The sequence below is a fragment of the Danio aesculapii genome, chromosome 2 (genome assembly GCF_903798145.1).
Source record: "Danio aesculapii chromosome 2, fDanAes4.1, whole genome shotgun sequence".
Taxonomy (NCBI): Eukaryota; Metazoa; Chordata; class Actinopteri; order Cypriniformes; family Danionidae; genus Danio; species Danio aesculapii.
This window is the reverse complement of record NC_079436.1, coordinates 33,026,534-33,049,476: the sequence shown is the minus strand read 5'-3', so window position 1 is coordinate 33,049,476 and position 22,943 is coordinate 33,026,534. Positions and strand designations below refer to the sequence as shown.

Sequence of the window (22,943 nt, the reverse complement as noted above, 5' to 3'; positions counted from 1 at the left end):
GTGAATATTTGATTTATTTGCCTTGGCAAAATTGAATTTTCAGCAGCTTGATGATAAAGCCTTTATTTGTCACATACACTTGGAAAAGGGAAGCGAAAAAAGCCCCTCTCAGACTATCCTTGAAGTAGGGCAGTGTAAAACCAGGGGGAAAAAAGCCCCAGCAACAAGCACATAAACACATAGACATAGACAACAGTGCAACAGGGGATGGGAACCTGAGATGTAGAGATGGTTCGATATAGGTAACAGCCATCTGGATCTGCCGCTATAGAGCGCTGGTCACAGACCCGCCTACCCAGTGCCAGACAGACCTTGCAGACAGTTTTTGCTATTTCTGCACAGAATTTTGTAAAAAAAAATTAAAAAAAATCTGCGGATTTATGTGAAATGATTTTGGGAGTATCATAACTAACAACTTTGTGTATGAAATAAAAAAATATATACCTTTTTAAATTTTTTTGAATGTTTACAATGGAAATCTAATTGGGTCCACTTATTTGGTAAACAAAGCAAGTCTCTTATATTATATACATCTACTAAAAGACAGAAAATATTACTTAAAAAAACTGTTTTGTAAATAAATCATATGAACACTTTCATTTTAGTCAATAATATTACTGAAATTACTTTAAAGACTGAGTAAATATAATTTACACACATTTACTCAAGTAAATAAATAGACTTAATGATGAGCTAAAAATCTAGGTCTGTGCTCGCAAATTTCGTGTGGGCCTAGTGATACAGTAAACATACGAAGGCTTAAATTACAGTCTTCAGGAATTATTCTAATTTGATTAGTACAACATTTAAAAACCGCTTTTATTCAAAATAGAATTGTTTTGTATTGCTAAATTTTAGGAATTTAATGCATGCTTACAAAATTTTATTATTGATTATGCTCAAACTTTTGTTAACAGAATAAAAGATTCACCCAAAAAGTAAACAATAATCTAAAAAGAATGTTTCTAAAATACATTCAAAATATTAGGATCAATAAAACATTTTTGAAAGAAATATTTAAGCTCAACAAGGCTTCGTTTGTTTTCTTAAAAATTGTATCATGTAAACTGTAATATTGTGAACTTTTCTATATGCATATGTTTTGCAATTTACAGATTTTTTAAGAGTCTTCATTCCAATCTTCATAAATCATTTGATTCAAAGTTTATATATACCATTTATTTGAAGTATAAATATTTTTTATCATTATAAATGTCTATTAATCATTAATGAATAATGAATAATGTAAATTAAAATTTTAAAACATTAATCGGCTGTGTATATTTGACACATATCAACCAGTCTGAACAGCTACAGATGTTAGCACTTCAATATGTTCCCTCTGCCACCGTGCTCGCCGCCACCACAGCGGCAGTAAATGCGCCTACAGCTTTTGACCACTGGGTGGTGCTTTAACCATATACTTCATCAGATAAAATACCAACAAGCAATTTTCAGCCTTTACCTTTTTACAATTAGTGTATTCACTGTACCCTTCGTAGTACTCTTTTCAAGTGCTCAGTTCCAAATAGAAGTTATCCAAAGTACACATAAAAGTTATTATAACAGAGTATTGCTTTAAGCATATTATGAAAATAGGAACAGCACAGTGAAATGTCAGATCTAATTCTGTACATATAGCGAACGCAATTACTTTTTTATCATGCAGATAATATTGGAATCATTTGTTTACACCTGAGGCAATGTATATAGAGTAATGACTTTTAGCCAGCAAGACTGTCCATTTGCAGTTTGATCCTGTTGCGTAGGGAAGTTAATATTGTAGAAAACACTTTCCTCAGGGTACAAATCTCCTCTTGTTGCTCCACATGTAGATGCAGACCACAAATGCGCAAGCTTGTGGAGACATGCTGCTGATAAGCAGGGGTGTAAAAAGTGAAAGTACAGATACTGAGTGGAAACTTGACTCAATTAAAAGTTAATATGGATGAAAATACACTTAAGTAGAAATGTAATTAAGTATAAAAAGGTAAAAGTATAGCAAAACTAAAACGAGAGACGAGATTCTTCTACATATTGAATCATTGTCTAATGCAAAGTAAAGTCAATATCATGAAGTAATTTTTCAGATAGAACTTCAAAGGTTTGGTTAAAGGGAGAAAACAAAATAAATACAATGGAAAAGGTCAATACCATCTTTCAGGTAACCATTAAAACCATTAAAAAGCAAGTGTGAAACTTTTTCCATATTTAATGTTCATAAGATGGAAGAAAATAAAACTGGACTTTTTATAAAATTTGTGAGGAATAAAAAGTACAGTTTCTGCTTCACAAAGGTTCTCAAGTAAAAAAAAATAGTATGTTTTAATTGTAACTGAGTACAAATTCCCACAGAATCACTCAAGGATTTTTCACCCCAGGTTGTAAGAACAGTGTTGAACTGAATCACTTTCTCCTCTTTCCACAACTGCTTTCATCTAGGATTAGATTACTTACTTTTAGGATTTTAGGAAGTCTTTAACAGTCAGATGTTTAAACACTTGACTGAACTGGTTTCTCTGTATTTAAAGAGCTTTTCACCTGAACTCCGATCAATAACATACTGTGATCCCTAATTAAGGACTGAGGAGAACTGGTTCCCAGACTAAGCCTGGTTTCTCCTAAGGATTTTAAGAAAGTTTTTTTGTCACCAAATTGTGGTTTCTTGCTGCCCTTTTCTTGCTTAGTTGAGGCTAAAAGTGCTTAAATCTGTTTTAATGTTTTAGCTGTCCTATAGTTTTACAGCAAAGAAACTAATAATTTTATTTGCATATTTTTCAGGCATACACAAATGCACTCAAACATGGTATAATTAAGTATTTACACAACCATCTCTAGGGTTTACACAGAATAGTCTGAAAAAGAGAAAATATCCACTAAGCGGCAGTTCTGTGGGCGCAAATGCCTTGTTGATGCCAGAGGTCAGAGGAGAATGGCCAGACTGGTTTGAGCTGAGGCAAAAAACAGTAACTCAAATAACCACTCGTTACAACCGAGGTATCCAGAAGAGTATCTCTATACTCAAAACACTTCGAACCTTGAGGCCTACAGCAACAGAAGACTACACCAGATGCCACTCCTGTCAGCTAAGAATAGGAAACTGAGGCTAAAATTCGCACAGGCTCACCAAAATTGGACCATAGAAGATTGGAAAAACATTGCCTGGTCTGACGAGTCTTAATTTCTGCTGAGTCGTTCGGATGGTAGGGACAGAATTTGCCATCAACTATAAAGCATGGATTTATCCTGGCTTGTATTATTGCTTCAGGCTGCTGGTGGTGCTGTAATGGCATGGAGGATGTTTTCTTGGCACACTTTGAGCCCATTAGTACCAATTGGGCATTGTGTCAACCCCACAGCTTTCATATATATATATATATATATATATATATATATATATATATATATATATATATATATATATATATATATATATATGAAGAGTTCAGATGCAAAAGCCGCTAAACGCCTCTTCCGCCAAAAATGAGCTAATGGCCTTGAATAAATGCTTTGGGCACCCAGTACATGTTCAACAAATATATTTGCTTAAAATCGTCCAAATTTCAGTGTCAATCCATTCATAAATAACAGTTTGTATGCAAAAGCCTCTAAAGCCTCTTGCCTTTGACAGCAAAAGCCACTATGTCCCGAGAACCAATCAGAAGCCGCGAATCGAGTCATATGTTTTCCATGTAACAGCGCGCTGATACGCCGGCTTCTATGAGGTTTTATTCTGTTTTTGATTAGATTTTAAAAGATGGAGTTTGATGAACTGGATGAGCCTGTCCGACTCAGTGAATGGGAATTGAAAATGTCCCATACCTCAAAACTCAGTGCATTATAATAAAAGGAATACACACTGTACAGTCGGAAGTGTAACATGGATTCATAACAATTTTTTCGCTCAGTGACGAATGAGTGTGGAATAAAAATTACTTTACATTAAACGGAAACTCCATTTCACGAAAGACGAAGTTAAGATGCCGTTCTTTGATTCCACGTGGATGCTATGAGGATAAACAAGGGATGAAAAAGAGACCAAGACCTTGAGGATGGTGAGAATGAATGAATGACAGATTCTAAAAGTGTCTGAGAGACATCCCTTTTTACCCATTAGGCCTACCTTGTGTTTTGTTTGCTAATGTAAGCTATTTTTTAAATATAAATATAATGTATGAAACTATACATTATTTAATACTTCATATTACCTATATGTCTGATAAGCTTTTTATATTAATGGACAATACACAGATATTGATGTTTCACAACGTTTTTACACAATATTTGAATGTAACAAGCTTGGTTTACAATGTTTGCAATGTTTACATTGCTGTACTAACATTAAATCTAAATCCCAAATACCAGAAATGACAACAGATAGTTAAGATTTAATTAATGCCAGTTTTAATGTTATTGATTAATGCACTTACTTGACAGATTTCATTCATTCATTTTCCTTCTGCTTAGTCCCTGGTTTATCAGGGGTTAACACAGCGGAATGAACCACTTACTTGACAGATTTATGTATTTTTAATTTTAGGTGGTTTGTATAGTGTTTTTTTATGTTTGGTAAAATATATTCTAATGGCATCTTAAGTGATTTTTTAACAATGTCTTGTCCCAATAGGTGGATTTAGAGGTTTTTGCAAAAAAAACACAAGTGGATTTAGCTGGTTTTGATGTAAAAGAAAATCGACCTTGTTAAAAACCAAAAAACAAACAAACTACCTAATACTACCTAATAACCTTTTCATTATCTATAAAATGAAACTTCTGAACCTAATTATAGGAGCCTGATAGAAAATGCTCATTTACATATACACTATATGTATAGTGTATGCACATAAAATATAGCAAATTGTGGAACTCTCCTTTAGCCCTTCTCTTTCAGTCCAGCCATCCAGAACTCTTGTCTTCAATCTTTCGTCTCCCTCGCTGGGGCCCCTTTACCTCTCTCTCTCACACACACATGCACACACGCTTCTCCACCTCTCCTCCTCTGGATCCTCCGCCAGCAAGAGGAATGCAAACAGTCAGACTCGTGCTCAGTGGGACAGAGTGCAGCTCGATCTATCGCTCTTTCAGAACAAAAGAGCTCATTGTGAGCAAATGAATCCCAGACACAGACATATGTAAGATTCCTTTGCCTTAAAAGAAAAGCAGAGAGTTTTTAAGTGACTACAGTAGTTATGTAACCGAGGAGAAGTAGGTCAGTTTAACTTCCCCGCTGATCTGACAAAGAGTTCAAGTCCAGAGTCTAGTTTAGATAAAAAAAAAATCTTCTATACGTGTTTAAAATGTGTGTTTGGTATGAAGTACTATACGTCAATAAGGCTCTTAATTCTAGGAAATTGGAAAACAACTTTGAAAATGGGCTGTTACAATGTGTTGCCACACAGCTTTTTTGTTAGTTTGATCACACTCTTAAAAATAGAGGTCCTATATTGGTCTAGATCAGGGGTCACCAACCCTGTTCCTGGAGACCTATGTTCCTGCAGAATTCAGCTCCAACCCTGATCAAACACCTGAAGCAGCCCTTGATAATTAGAGACAGGCGTGTTTGGTCAGGGTTGCAACTGAAATCTGCAGGAAGGTTGCTCAGGGTTAGAGACCCCTGGTCTACATTGACTACATGTACATGGACATTAGTAATCAAATTATTTGCCTTCATCTGAATAAGACAATAATATGATTAAGGTGTTCATATGAGTTGCTTTTTGAATTTTTTTTTTCACAGTCCCGGTTTACATGTTATAGCACATAATTTGATTACTGTCATTGCGTCGTCACGTAATTCACATATCCTCTGTAGTTTCATGTAATTTCGAGTGTTTGATTCTTAATTTGTCGACTTTAACTGCAGTTTGGCACTTACACTTTCATTCAGGAACATTGTATGCATGCCCCCCTGACAAACTGAGGTATTGGATACGAGTATGAACTACTTGAAGAGTGTTGTTTTAATGGAATATGATACCGCACACCGTATGGGAAAAAAATTCTATATTTTACGAGTCTGGTGTCTACTATTATAGGCTATCCTGTCACAAAATGCGGCGAAAATCCTACACAAGGTAATAGTTTGATTGCGGTGTTTACATGTCTGTACTGCACTTCAATCATGCTAAAATTGGCATACTCCACGTCTTAATTTGATTTCTGTTTAGTTCGATTATGACCTTAATCTGATTAAATTTATAAAAGATCGCTGTTTACATGGTGGACTCTTAATCAAAGTATTGTCTTAATCGTATTAAAATTAGGTTATTGGTGTCCATGTAAATGTACTTATTGTTTAGTTTTTTGAAAGTTTAATATAGATTTTTTAAATATTTCACATAAAAAAAGATTCTTTAAATAAATTTTCTCTGAAAACGTTGTTTTATGACATACCTGTCAATCTCTGCCTAATCTTGCTAGAAATAGTATTTTTTTAAAGTGTTTTAACTACAGTGTTGAGAAACGTGGCTAATTTGTATAAATTCATATGATTTCGTTTGGATGAAAAAACTTGAAATGCAGGTGCAGCCCTAAACCCAACCATTATTAAAGAATGAGGAAAATCTTGCAAAAATCTGCAAATGAAATTGTCATTTTCTCACGAATTAGCCACTAAATTAAAAAGTTACAATTTCCCATAAGAAAGTTTTGAGAAAACCCCATTTTAGTTCCACCTGGCCCCTTTTTAAAATACTTTCTGAGAGACTTGCACTTTGTGACTGTTGATTTAAACTTATGCATATGCAGGCTTTCTAAAAGAGGACTTTGTTTGATTGACAGGTCAGTCCTGACTGAAGAATCTGAAGCATTGAGAAAAGATGTGCAGGCCTTGCAGGTAAGGGCTTATTTTGATGTTAATTACTGTTTTTGATTGCAACATCGATTTCAGGATTACTTTAATAACATGCTATGATTCTGGATCTGAAGAGTGGAGGAATGTACAAAACAACGCCTCTGAGCGCTTCTTTTTTTATATGTGAAGCAGTTTTTTTGTGGTTTGTACAGACATTTAAGTCAGATCAGGTTTCAAATTCATTTTTTATGTGGGTAAATAAGCATTGCAAAACGTAAAAACATGTTATGTTTTCATAATGGGGGTCAGTTCATTATTATGGTACAGTATATTATGCCCCATTTCCACTTACGGGTTGATACGCGTTACCTTTATGAGGCTTGCATTTCCACTGCCAAAAGGGTACCAATGGTGGGTGTAGTGTACAACAGAAAGTTTCAGTCGACGTCATTCTTGCTCGAGGAATTGTCAAAGTAAAGCTGTAGGGGTCGTTCACATATCATATGAGAAGCACTTCTCACAAAATAGAGGCTTTATACACATAAATACTTGTGTATAAATGTTCATTACTAACTTTTCTATGAACATGAGTTGATTATAACTGCTGATCAATGATAAAAATAGCCTACTGTAACGTCTGAAATTATAAATTACAATTGACGTTGTAAATGCAGCATAAATGAACACAGAAACCCTTACAGTCTCCAATATGTTACCACTTACAGAAAAACTACACACAACATACATTTAGTCCTTATTTGGGTTTAAAAACTGCACACAACATATAGCCCACAGTCAGTGCAAACCTCTCATCTGTGTCTTTAATCTTCACCAGCACATGTAACCTCTTGTTAGAAAGTAATTCTGTCATTCCGAGTTCATAATAGTCCAAAAGGTGATGATAAAAGTTAAACATGGCAGTTTGTTCATCTTTTAGGCTGCTGAAAGAATCATTTGCTCCTTTGTTTTTTCAGGCTTCTCCTTTGATTTTTCGCACTTCACTCTCGCATTTGTTTCAGTTCTGAAAGGATTGGATGTCAGAAGCACTTCAATAATCACACGCACGTTATTATCATCAGCTCAAGAAGTTCCTTATTTCAAATATAGATGCATGATCGCGAGATCCCTGGAGAAAGTGAAACCGCTTGCACTTTTAGACGGCCTCGTTAAACAAAAACAGGACACGGCAGATTTTGTTCTTCTGTGGCTGTTCATCAAGACAACGACAAGGTTTGTTTGAGCTCAGGTCGACCATGGCTCATTATTATATGTATATATTATTATGATGTAATGTCTCTGCTGTGTTTTTAAAAATGGCGGTTTCTTTGTTTTCAATCTCCTGGCTTGTTGCAGGAGCGAGTGACTTATCTCTGTAAACCAATAGCATTCAGTTGCGCGTACAGCTCTGCCTTTTGGTACCCTTTTGGCATGCTGGATACCATTTGCAAAGGGAACTCAAAAGGTGGTACGGTACAGTTCGCTTTTAGGTACCTTTTGACAGTGGAAAGGCCATAAAAGCGTACCAAACCGAACTGTACCATACCACACAGTGAATACGGGCCATTAGTGTTTTAACTTTGGAGCTGCTTTTTGAGCTGCCTGGGGCTCCCTCCCGTTGCAAGGCGAGACGGGAGTTTGAGCTCAGGTAGAACTCGAGAACTCCCCTGCTGTAGTTGCTAATGATTGAGTGATTGCTCTTGAGAGATAACTACTTACGAGGTGCATGTCTATGGTGTCGATTTGGATTGGAGTCTATTAACTTAAGTTGCTTAACTTAAGTTAAGTTTTTGGACGATGGGAGGAAACCGGGGAACCTGGGGGAAACCCACGTGAGGACGGGGAGATCGGGTAAACTCTGCACAGAAACGACGGCTGACTTGGTAAGGACTTGATGCAGAGACGTTCTTGCTGTGAGTCAACAGTGCTAACCACTGGGCCACCGTGCCACCCATCTAGGAAAGGAGGAGAAGTAGGGGTGGAAGGGGGGATTCTTCAAAACAAAGATGACTGTGATATGGAACCTGGGTGTTTTTAGTGGCTTAATCGTCTGATTGGTGAATCATAGATTGGATAATGCGGGGCCAGCCGCAAGCAATCATAAGCATGTGATCCCCTCGAAATTAATTTATAAATAAACTTTTCTTATTTCTTTAGATATTTTGTTTTATTTCAACTTAATTTCACTAATGTTTAATAGTTGATAATAGTTTAAATTTTAGGTAATAATAGCAACATCTAGGATGCTTCTAATATGTTGCTAAGGTGCTTAGGGTGTTTTCTATGTGGTTGGTAGAGTGACTGGACTCTAGATTGGACTGAAATCTGTCATTCAATGTTTTATTCTCTCTCCTTTCATCATATCCAGGTCAAAAAGTCTCATAATTTCTATTTTATTTATTTTTTGAGGTATCAATTATTTACCTTTATATTTTAAAATTGAGACATTTATTCAGTTCCCTCAGCCTAAGTACAGAAAATAATAATAAGTATGGTTTTATAACAATATGTGATTGTACACAGCACCACTATTTTAAAAAATTTACTCTGCATTCACTTGCTTATATAACTGCACATCAACATCAACGGTAATGTGGTGTAAAATATGCTGTTGGGAAATGTATAATCATGCATAAACAACCGTCATATGATCATATATTTTTATAATGGATCACAGAGCATTTTTATATTGTAGAGTATATGCGTAAAATCATGCTGAACTCGTTCTGTGAGCTCCAGAGATGAATGGTGCAAAATGTTTTCCACTTCTGCAGCCAAACACAGTGTCAGACTGATCTCCTCAGACATTTACTGTATCTTCCAACCAAACAAACAACAACAACAACAACAACAAAAAACACATTTTAACACACTTTTTTAAGTACACTGTCATAATAACAGATAAATATAGTTGACATTCTGCACAAGTCCATTCCTTGTGCTAAACATAATAGTTTGCATATATTAAGCATCCAGTACAGTATGTTCTGACTGGATGTGATTATGTCAGTGTAATTACATCAGACAAATTACCTGGAAGTCACTGGAAGCTTGTCACATGCAACTGGGCTGCTTAAAACGACAGGCACATTATAGGCAGTGCCAAAGCAGGGCATAATGTTCTTGTAGACCGGTATGTGTGCTGTCATGTAGCATTACATCTGATGGTAAAGTAATTAAACAGTTCCTCTGGCATAGGTTGTTTATTCTAATTAGATTATCGGACTATTGAGAGAAGTCAGTTTAATCTGAGCAGTGTTAATCAGGATTTAAGTGTTTAATATAAACACATTGGATTTAGATGAGTGGGGCTGATATATCCATTAGGGGTCTCAGAACAAAGGCGACATGATGGTTTAAAATTATTTTAAATAATGTTAAATAATCTAAAACTGTAAAACAAAATCTGAAACACGGAAACTGACATTAGTTTTCTGATTTCAATTTGCTGTTCATTTTAGCACCACTGTAGGGTGTCTATGTTTCTGATGGTTTATAAAGATTTGGAATGAAATATATGTCAAACCAAGAAGCAACATTAAAAGAAATATAATCATATGCTATTAATCATATTAGGGCTCTGCAATTTGGCCAGCATTCAAAATCTTGATTAATTGCACATTTTGAATTATTTATTTATTTATTCATTTATTTATTTTTTGCCCTCATAGTTTACAGACAAGTTTTGTACTGTAAATATGCTCAAATGAGAGATGTTTGAATGAAGGATGCGTTATTTGACCTTAAAATGACTATCTACTATCTATTTATCTACTATTTGTAATTATTTACTGTATTGAACATCAGCGTTGAACAAATGAAATTAAAACACACATTGCCTAAAGCCAACAGTCACTTTTTTCTTATAAAAAAGTGAAAACAAATCAGCAGTGTATATTTGAGAGTGCGCAATAAGTTTTGTGCATGAACAGAGGAAATCGGCACACGAGCAAAGAGATTCACACACTCACATTACACGAATGCACTCTCAACTTGTAATACTGCGCGCACGACATTTGTCATTGAAATAACGCCATAGAGATCAGATCTAGCTGTGAAGTGCTGAACATTTTTCAGTTGGAGGGATGGGATGGGGGAGGGTGTCACGTGACAATTGAATTCAATTCTGAATGTTGATTTTGATTACTTTTCGATTAATCGCCCAGCCCTAAATCATATGTTTTCCAGTTTAAATGTACAACTAGCATACTAGTACACCCTAAGCAATTCCAGCCATGGGGCCCAACGTGCTGAATATAAATATAATGTATATAAACATTATGCAGTGCAAACTTATAACATGTATGAGTACACCCCTCACAAATTTCTCTTTTAATATTTTCTATTGAATGCTTTACAATATTATATTATATTCAGTCAGTACTGAAGCAAAATATAGAGCTAATCTGATAAAATAGCTTTCTATTATAGTTCAAAAATCAGGTCCAAATTTATACAGTACGTTAGGGAAAATATAAAATAAAAATGAGGAAAAACTATTTTGTAAATATTTTGAGGTTTGTATTTATTTTTGCAATATTTTACATGAATTTAAATGTGTTATCTTTCTGTTTCTAAAGATTTTAGGTGACTTTGTTCAAATGCACCAAAATATATTATCTATATTCACTAGGGGTGTGACAAGATGCTTACTCCATGAGACGAGATGAGACACAAGATTGGGTTCCTGAGAACGAGAAGAGATTTTTATACTATTTTTTGGATCCTCTGTGAAATATATAAATGGAAAATAGTCTTTTATTCAACTAAAAAAAGCAAAACAAATTAGGTGCTTTTTTTAAAATAAACTGGTAATAAATGTTATTTTACTTCTGTTTTAATTAATTATGCCATAAAGGACATGCAAACGCTGAAAAATATTTTACTATAAAGTCTACTGACTGGTCAAACTCTGAGCAACATTTAAACTAGTTTTGTCACACCTGCCCAAGCAAACAAGTCCCTTTAAGGCAAGTCATTTCACTCTGCATTTCATCGGGCAGTATGCTCAGGCATTCTGTTTGAATGGGGAAACATCAAATTCTCCAAAACTGTTTGCCAAGCTTACGATTACATTACATATTTAAAACCAGCAATAAAATTAAACAACACCTGCAGTGTTTCCTCTAGGATTTTTTCCAGCTGTGACGGCAGACTGTTGCGCCTTTTACATAGATCTACCAACTACCTATGGTGTTGTTTTATTTACAAATGTCGTAAGCGCAGTATTACAAGTCGAGATCGCATTCATGTAATACGAGCATGTGACTCTCTGTGCTCGAGCGCCGATTTCCTCTGTTCGTGCACAAAACTTCTTGTGCGCCCTCAAATATACGCTGCTCAAGTGCAGATTTTCTTGTGCACTCTCAAATAAACGCTGCTGAAGAGCAATTTAGTGTGTTTATGTAACAAGTATGTCTCCAACATTTATTAGATTTGCTAGGAATATTTGTGAATGTCTCCAACAGACCTACAGAGCGGCATTAATGCTTCCTGAAGTAAAGTGAAACAGTTATAAACTCCAGCAAGATAAAGTCATTATATGCAGAGCCATAGACCTTTATCTATAAATAAAGTACATTTATAAAAACTTTGTTAATCGTATCTGAAAGCTACATCATGTTTGCTGGCCTCACATATCACGCACCTGTCAGTCAGTCAGTCAGTCAGCATGTCACCATAAAGTGTTAAAACAAATAACGCACAGCACTACTATGGTTGCAGAAAAGTTTGCGCTGTTATAATTCACTTACCTTTTAATATGTTTTGGTGCGATTATAACCTGCGATTTAAAAAAACAAAGACTTAATGTTTTGGATAAGAAGCTTTATTGTAGCCGTGGTGGGATGAATTTTGGTGTGGCGCCCCGCCATGGAAGAATGAATGTAGCGAAGACCATGAACTTTCTAATTAGTTTAATTTCTGAATGTCTGAATCAAACTAAATCGGCATATTTTCAGGTTGCCCAGGCTAATGCATATGTGCACTCGAAAAGAAAGAGATCATGACACCAACCTCGTTTATGGCCGTTCCACACATTATCATCCTCTGGATATTGATCGTCTGATCGCGCTGAACTTCTAAAGTAATCCACAACTTGGTCTTGATGGTGAATCTCCTCTAGAAATGACAGTGACTCTTTGTTTACAAGTTTGTGAGTAGTTGCTGTCATCTGACGTGCGTTTGACAGGACGGACTGTATCTCTTGTTTGTTTCATACAGATTATAAAACCAAAAAACTTTTGTTATCAAGTGCACTTAGTTCATTTAAAAGAACAGATTTCAAGCTTAATTTGAATATATTTCTTTTGTCTGTGAAGCAAGTATTCGCTGAGATTTAAGTGTTTTTGTTGACCACCAAACTGCACATGTCTGGTCCGAGCTTTTCCCCTGGAGAAACATCAGTTTATAGCGATGAATGATTGGCTTCTGTACTAGTAGGCGGGGCTTTATTTGCCATATTGACCGTTACACTTTTCCTCATTCAAAACTATACGAGTGGCATGTCTTGTGTATTCTAGGGTCTTTGGCAACATTGTGGCCTGTCAGGTTGCCAGGTGTGAGCAAAGCACTCGATTTTTGGTTTAAATCCAATCCTGCCTCTTCAGAGCTATTTTAGAGCTGTTCATTTTTTGTAATATTCACCCTCACGATCTGTCATAACATCACAACTCATGAGACAATTTTTGACCTCAACGAGAAATCTCGACGCGATTTTGTCACAGGAGATTTCGTAGTTCGAGGTGTCGTCACACCCCTAATATTCACTGAGAAATTAATACAAATATTATTTTTCAAAATGCGGTGTACTCATTTATGCTGAGCACTGTATATAAAAGTTTAAAAATAACCAGCTCTATCTTTTCAATATAAGTAGCACCATAGAAACAAATATGTTCACTCACAGACTGATTTTTCTGAATACTGTCTTGCACAATGAATGAGAAAGGTTGCGATGGCAGACTTGAGTTTGGTAAGTGTGAAGAGAGTGTGTCAGAGGTGTCCCGCCTCTCTCTGCTCTTAGACTTCACTGACCGACCTCATAACTGTGGCTTTGGGATGTGTTTTCCAGCTGTCTTCTGGCATTACAGCCGCTGCCCACAGACCGCAGCCTCCCGTACACTGGCAGTGAGGGCGCTGGCTTTGTTTTTATTTGAGTGTATAATGCATGCGCTGGCCAGTGAGAGGGACTCATGATTTAACAATGACTCAGAGCAAATAAGCCAAGGCAGCAGGCAGATTGCTGTAATAATAGCACTCTGCTGTCATATAACATGTGGACTAATGGAGATCCATGGATTTGCAGTGAAAGCGTGTGGTTTGGAGTCCAGTTTTATGAGCTGAAGTCTCGGTGGAGCAGTGCTGTATAATCATTTAGGTCAGCACGAGCGTCAGAAACACTGCTTTAAAAACACTAAGCCATACTATTAGATTGCTTTCATACATTGCACATACCTTGGGTAACTTTAAAACAATGGTCCAGTTAATGCTAGTTAATGTATTTACTAACTCAAACAGACTTTTTTTTATTTTATTTATTTCAAACAGAATATCATACACTTAAAGAGCCCATATTATACTTGAAATAGGGTCATATTTAGGTTGTAAGGGTCAGTCTAATATGCATGCAAGGTCAAACAACACTTTCATGGTCTTATAATCTGCATTTATTTTTACCTAATAATCCCAGCGACTCCCATATGAATCGTTCAGCGATTCATTTGTTCCCAAACCCCTCCTCAGCGCGAAGCTAATCTGCGCTGATTGGACCGATGACAGCCTGCTGCGATTGGTCGACACGGACAAGGCTTCAGTGCGAGACAGAGTGAAATGCCCAGCAGCTAATCAACAATATAAAAGTAGTCACAGTGCATACACGCTTTATAGTGGATTTTGGCTGCCAGTGGGTGAATGTAAATACAGACGATGGACTAGAAAATACAGACGACTAACTATTTTATTGAGCAAAAAGTCCAAGAACTGGCGAGGAGATCTCCTAGCCCATCAAAGTCTTCTTGTTCTTTTCACATACACACGCACACGCACACACACACACACACACAGGGCCGGCGCGTCCATAGAGGAGCGGCTGAATAGAGAGGGCGCGGTGCTCAGTTATATCCGCGAATACCTCCCTGGGTGCAATTTAGACACCTCACCTCGAACCTGAGCTGAAATATTTTGAAACTTAATCGTTGCATGCGTGTAGCAACAGCTGACGATCCGTAATCAAAGCGGCACGCATCGCGTTTTCAACGTGGCTTTACACGCGATATGAGAATATAAAGAGTTAACCTGATACAGTACACGCGGTTACAAGTAACAAAACACAACTAAATACATAATTTGCAAGAAACTGATCCATGATCCTGATCCTTTCTTTAACAAACTGATGAAGTCTTCTTTGAAAGCAGATAGTTTTCAGAAGCACTCGATCTGCTCAAGGCTGTGCTATATTGCTGATGTTTCATCTTTACATAATATATGGGCTCTTTAAAACAATTCTTCAAACAAAATACATTTCATCATAATAATTTACTTATCCATATACATTTAAAGGGCACCTATGATGAAAATCATCTTTTGTAAGCAGTTTGGACAGAACTGTGAGTATGTACAGTGTGTCCACAGTCATATTGGGGTGATATAAAGTCTCTTTTTTTAAATTTCTGACCTCAAAACCGGATCCAAATCCCTCCTATTTTGAGGCCACCCATAATGTGACATAGAAGTGCCGTTTCCCCCGTCCACCAAATTGATTAACAGCTGCGTACTAACATGTCTTGTAGTAACGCGTATAATCATATCAACAAGACAGGATGTGTGCAAAGCAACTGGGATTAAAAGATCTGTTCAGCTCTCTGTGATCATCAGTCATCATCAAATGTGATCAAGAGTAAGTTTCACAAGTTTAAAACGTTTTTAACACATGTATGTTTGTAATTAATTACATCGATTTTACCGTCTTTGTCACCACAGCTGCATGTCAGTACAATTATAAAACACGCTTCTATCCCGGTTTGTGGACGTTAAATCAGGTTTATTTTGTACATTAACATAACGGATATCCATACAGCAGTGAATATTAACGTCTATCCTGTCACATTTGTCGTGCAAAAACAGTAAAATGTTAAACGCGCACGCTGTGTGTGTGCATGAATATTTGTAAAGGCATTGTGTGTGACCTATCATTGCAGAAAGTCTTGAATTAACTCCACAACAAATACATCAAATAATCGTCACGTTTCTCTCAAACATTACGTGATCACTTCAACTTATTTCTTATTTTACTTATTTCTTATCTTTTTTTTTTTTGTTTTTTTACATCTTTTACATATTATAAATTCAATTCACCATTTGTATATTTCCTTATTATTTCACAGACATATACATTTTACGGTAAACAGACAATGCACTTTACAGGTATATGTACTCACATTACATTGCGGAAGGACTAAACTCCTTGTTGAGTCACATATTGTATCTTTAAGGGTCAAGAATGTAGTTTATATATATATATATATATATATATATATATATATATATAGTATAGCACCTGTTTGAAGATGTGTTGTTGATCATTTCTACACTTACACTCAAAAAATAACTCATGAATGAACTCATTGGATGTTTAATTAAGGGCAGGATTTCCATCCAATAAATTTGTTTAGCACCAACTAAGAAAAAGCTATTTACACAATTAAATGCAATTGAGTTGGTCCAACATGATTTTATCAAATAATAGTTAAAATACATTTGGATTTCTATTTGATTTAAACTCAAAATTCTGATAATATCATGTCTATTATGTCATGCATTTCCATAACTCTTTTATTCGAAGTCATCCTAAATAAACTAAAAGCATATTTCATGAGTTACTTAAACAGTTGATTGAGACTGATCTCAGAAGTAATTTTAGGACAGTTATTGCTCACTGGTGCAATAAACTGCATTTTTGCTCATGAAGCTGCCAACACCCAAAGCATGGGTGCTGCAAGATGGTAACCTCAAAACTTAAAGCATTACAATAAACTCTTCTAAATCTTTAAACTAAAGTAAAGATTAAACTCTCTGTAAAAAAAAGTCTTTTTTATTAACTTTAAATTCCTAAGATTACTTTTATTGTCACATTTCTCTCTCTTAATTCAATCCCACGCAAAGCATGCTGTGAACTATAAATCTCCTAACCAGTTGGACCAACACAATTTCTTCATGTTGTCCCAACACAAAACGCTTGTTAACTTAATGATTTACAAATTTAAGTGGACTGAATATAAAACAAACAAATTGGCCAAAGAAATTACAAGAATTGTGTTGTTTCAGCTGATTTTAAAAAATTAGTTTGAACAAGCAGCAGTGATCATTTTTTTGAGTGCTGTATAGTGATTACATTTATAATAAAATGTGTTTTGAGTATGTCTAAAAGAAATGCTTGGTCTCAGTCATATACTATTTGTTACAGAGCACATTATTGGGCAACATATCTAAATACAGTTTATCTGCATAGTGTTTGCTTTAACATATATGTTGTTAACTTGTTAATGTTGGTTTTGTGGTAGAGTAATACAAACGGAGTTTTGTTTTATCATTAATATCCTGTATAAATGAATCTGTGAGCAAGCTCTTGTTTTGTCATCACTAAGACATTTCTGTACTCTGCAAAATGCAATGAAGAAATTTACATATTAGTGCTATCAAATAGGGCTGCTGAGGTTTTCTTGGGAGTCCAACAGTATTCAGGTACTGAAATTTAATATTCTCAATGCAAAAAAATGCTTTTCTTATTTTGCTTTGTCTCATTTTTAGTCCAAATATCTACATTTCTAAGTGAAAATAAGATTATTTTGCTTACCCCATTGGCAGGTCATTTTGCTTGTTTTAAGTTTAAAAAAAAACTCTTAATTTTGACATTTCTTCTGAATATTTTTACTTGATGTAAGATTTTTTATATATATATATTTCGACAAAAAAGGCAAAAATTCTAATTTCAAAAAAAGATTTCTTGAAATAATCAGTCACAGGTCTTAAAACACATGCTAATGACAATCTTTCTCTCTGTTATGGTTAAACTTTATTGATGCTGAAATATATTGTGCAGGCCTAACATTAAATCCTTAACTGAGGCATTTGCTCTGCTGATAAAATGTTAACTTGAGATTTGAATCTGTGGCTGAAGTTAGTTGTTCCTCACTCAAAAGTGCTTTTAAGGCTCTGGTGGCTCATTCTTTTTATTCACATACTTGTGCTGTTAAACTGTTTGAAAAACTATATCACATGGGGAGATTTGGCTATATACCAGAACTGCTGTGCTTATCTATAGTACGACCATATATATACTGTACACATATAATTGTGTAAGTTGAAAACTGTGGCTTGATTTGTTTCATTTCATTCACAGGAAAGCCTTGAGGCTGAGCGAGCCAGTACTCAGACTGAGCCTGTGTGCCCTGAACCCACATTAGCAGGTACATGAAGTTAATCCTGACAAATGGCATTGGTTTCATGGCATTTTTTGGAGCAGCCCTTTACATCTTTCTTCATAAACATTGCATCATAATGCCCATTTTATTTGAAATCTTTTCTCCAAGTGTGATCTTTTTTGAATTGTGTATTACCACCATCTAGTGGTTTACCGCTGAATCCTTATCCACTCCGTTCCACAACTCAATAAAGAATGATCAAGGTTGCAATCCTCAGTCATTTCAGAGCAGAATGCTTTTCAATCGAAGTAATAAAGCAGAATTTCTTTCTTTTTTTTCTTGATTTTTTGTTCAGGATCATTATGAAAAGGTTTATGTTGCAGAGGTTGAACTCCCTTTAACTGATTTCTTATTTGTCTTTCAGAGCTCAAAGAAGAACGGAGACTTATTCAGAGGGATCTGAATGTTCAGGGTTCAATGAGCTGCTCCTACAAAACAAACAATCTGAGTACCAGAAACCCACAAAATCACACAAGGTCAGAATACATTTCTAGAACATAGTTGGCTCAAGATGATTTAGAAATATGTATGTTATCTTGTATCTATAATATTTGTAATAATAATAATAATAATAATAATAATATATATATATATATATATATATATATATATATATATATATATATATATATATATATATATATATATATATAATTTTTTTTTAAAGACTTATGAACTTTTCACAGCCATGTAGGTGAAAAAAAAGTATTTTTAGACACATTTGTATTCATTTATTTTTAAATATACACATATATTTAGGGATTCACACGAAACTTGCATGTTAACAATAATAATTGTGTTTTTAATTGTATTATGCAGTTGTAGTCAGAATTATTAGCCCCCCTTTAAATTGTTTTATTTATTTTTTTATATTTCTTAAATGATGTTTAACAGAGCAAGGACATTTTCACAGTATGTCTGATAATATTTTTTTCTTCTAGAGAAAGTCTTATTTGTTTTATTTCGGCTAGAATAAAAAAGCAGTTTTAAATTTTTAAAATTTATTAGCTCCTTTATGCTATAGATTTTTTCGATAGTCTACAGAACAAACCATTGTTATACAATAACTTGCCTAATTCCCCTAACCTGCCTAGTTAACCTAATTGATCCAGTTAAGCCTTTAAATGTCACTTTAAGCTGTATAGAAGTGTTTTGAACAATATCTAGTAAAATATTATTTACTGTCATCATTGCAAAGATAAAATAATTCAGTTATTAAAGATGAGTTAATAAAACTGTTATGTATAGAAATGTTGAATAAATAATCTCTCCGTTAAACAGAAATTAGGGGAAAAAATAAAAAAGGGGCCTAATAATTGAGGGGGGATAATAATTCTGACTTCAACTGTATTTATTTAAATCAATTTTTAAATGTATGAAAATGAACGGAACAGATTGTTAGTAAATAAAGGAATAACAAAAGTATTTATATTTCATCATCTATTATTATATATGATTCTAAAGTGTTAAACAAACTTTGCACTGACATGTATTTGATAAAAGGTTCTTTTTGTATGAGTAAAGTAGCAAAAAAAAAAATAATGATGTGTTTACTTTTCTAAGAACCAGTCGTGTAACGTTGGGGTTTTTGATATTCATTTTAAATCAGAGTTTCTGCAGGTTTCATCAAGTCAAATTTAAGACTTTTTAAAAACCATCATTAATGAAATTTCAGACTTTCAAATAACAAAACGCTAGGGATTTCTTGTAATGGCCAGTGTTTTTTTTTTTCCACTTTCCCCATTAAAATTACAATTCTGTTATTAACCACATATTTTAAATAATGAGTCCAAACTCCAGTTATATATATATATATATATATATATATATATATATATATATATACATATATATATATATATATATATATATATATATATATATATATATATATATATATATATATATATATATACACATATATATATATATATATATATATATATATATATATATATATATATATATATATATACACATATATATATATATATATATATATATATATATATATATATATATATATATATATATATATATATATATATATATAAATTAGCATACCTTTTCTTTCACGTTTTCTCTTCAAGTTTCAAAAACTATAATAAATTAAATGTATGTACAACATACAGTTATTCATAATTACATGGAGAACTTTGAAACGAATGTTACTGTAAAGATGTAAGGAAGATAATTAAACTGGTTGTTAGGCTTAATACATTTTACTTTTGTCAAAAAAAATTTTAAGGCCTAAAGTTCAAGACATTTTAAGATCCCGCGGACACCCTGTAAATAATAATCATCTTATATATCAATAATTCATAAATGAATCAGTTCTGTAACACTTTAGTCACAATTCATGCTATTAACTACTGGCTTATTACATGCCTATTATTAAGGTAACTGTTTATTAGTATACTGAAAAAAATATTCAGAATTTTTAAATGTAAGTGTTTGCAAACAATTTATGTGGGCTGAATTTAAACAAATGAAATTTAGTAATGTTTAAATGAATTTGTTTGTTTAAATTCACCCCAAATAAATTGTTTGCAACCACTTACCAGATATCATATAAAGTATGATCTAAGTATGCATCCCTAATCCTACCCAAAACCTAAACCCAACTTCTACCGAACTATTAATAAACTATAAATAAGCGTATTAAGCGAGTAGTGTTAGTTAATGGTTTGTTAATACCATGAATGAAGTAAACATTTTTTTTTATTTCCTTTTTTAAGGGGAGCACTTGATCTAGCGCTTTCGACAGATAACTCAGAAACGACAAAACCATCAAACTCAGCAGCTTCTCGTTTGAAACCATGTCCACCCAGAGACACGAACCACACGAGGAGCAATCGAGCACTAACCATCTCCTCAGGCGGCGACTCCACTGTGTCTGTTCTGGAGCATGAAGACAACATGAACAAACACAGAAGACATTCGCTGAGAGCTTCAGCCTTCAGACTCATTCCAGCAGCCTCCGTCAAACACTTCCTCCGCCAGATGGAGGAGACAGGAAACGGCGACCCAGAACATCTCAATCCTACACCTCCCGTAGTGCAGATAACAGCCGACAGGGGGCGCAAAGTGTCCCGACAGATAGGCTTCTCTCAGCCGGACGGCTTGCTCACTTCTCATTGACCAAGAACACACCGACAGCTGGACGTTACAACTCAATTCAGACTTTAAACTTCGGAAAAAATAAGGTAAAACGCACACCATGAGATAAAAGACCAAAAGCAGAAGCTGATCTTTAAAATAAACTTTATTTACCATTTCAAATTGAACAGTTTAAGATATACAGCTGACAAGACTAAGACAAATTCAATGCAGTTTGGCCCTAAAGTTGAAAAGACGTGGTTAGATATGTTGGATCAAGTACTGAGCTCATGTCATTGTGCTTGTCGTTCTACTTCACCATGAGCACAGAAGTATACACACGCTCGCACACACACACACACACACACATACTACTGTAAAGATATCACTTGCTTTATATAGGGGATATGGGAGAGAATGGGATTTTTTTTTTGCTGTTGTGCATTATTTTCTGTTGCTTTCAAACACGTGTGTCTTTAAAGTGCTGTGACAACATGAAAATACATGACATTGATTTGAATAAACATTTCAGTGTAACCAAAATAATTCACAGTTTCAGTCCAGATGTGCTGATTCGGTAGTTGTTTAAGGTCTGTACAAATCAAGTACGATAACTATAACAATGATTAAAAAAAGATTACTTTTTTTTTAGCTGATGAATAATAAAAACAAGGACAGCCAATCAGATTTAAGCTATTATTATTATAGTTATCATTTTAATGATGTGAACAGATCTTTATGCTTCACACAGCCTCAAAAAAGTGCACAATGGATATTGCCATCTAGAGGTATTTATCTGCATATTTCCCACCAAATTCTAGTATTTGATTTATTTGTTCACAACCTCACATTTCATCTTAAGGTTTATGTTTTAAAATCAAATTTACAATTCAATTGTTGCCAAATTAAGCAACAGTTTGATATCAGCTACATTTATTAAATGGTTAAAGAGTTAAGCCGAATTAGATACAAAATCCACTCAAAAAAATAAAGTGTTTTGTTCTATTCAAAATTATTTGTCCCCTCTGCAATAGCTGGTTGACCTGATGAGATCAAAGTATCATTCCTAAGTTATTAAAAGGGTCATATTATGTTAATCAAAAGGTACAATATTTATTTTGCTAGCACACATTGTTATTCTTTAGGTCAATAGTCTCAAACTCCTGGAGGGCCGCAACTCTGCATAGTTTAGCTCTATCCACCTCCAACTCACATTTGTTAATAGTCTTGGGGTCTTGAACACCTTGATTAGTTAGATCAGCTGTGTCTGATTAGGGTTGGAGCGAAACTATGCAGAGCTCTGGCCCTTCTGGAATTGAGTTTGAGACCTATGCTTTAGATGAACAATTAATGTGCAAGCTAATCCACCCAACATTTTGTTTGTTTTGGTAATCTTCAATCAAAGTCTGACCATTTGCTTTCACGTTTGGAGTGGCGGTCCTTCTTTGTCCACTACTTAATGTTTACCTACTAATATTGTGTTTCAAGTTGGAAGTATACATGAACATACTGAAATAAAAGTCAGAGCAACTTCCGATTCATGCAGACTTTAACGTTTTAGGTTTTGTTTTTAA

General features: G+C 34.5%; 1 protein-coding gene across 1 annotated transcript in view; it reads left to right on the top strand.

Annotated features, from left to right (window-relative positions):
• Positions 1–22,207, top strand: part of ccdc24 (coiled-coil domain containing 24) — a 43,576-nt gene extending 21,369 nt beyond the window's left edge. The window contains exons 5-8 of the mRNA XM_056477797.1: positions 6,781–6,835; positions 18,189–18,255; positions 18,635–18,746; positions 21,009–22,207. Coding sequence (XP_056333772.1) covers positions 6,781–6,835; positions 18,189–18,255; positions 18,635–18,746; positions 21,009–21,411 — 637 coding nt within the window. The 3' untranslated portion in view covers positions 21,412–22,207. The remainder of the gene's footprint in view (positions 1–6,780; positions 6,836–18,188; positions 18,256–18,634; positions 18,747–21,008) is intronic.
• The last annotated feature ends 736 nt before the right edge of the window (positions 22,208–22,943 follow it).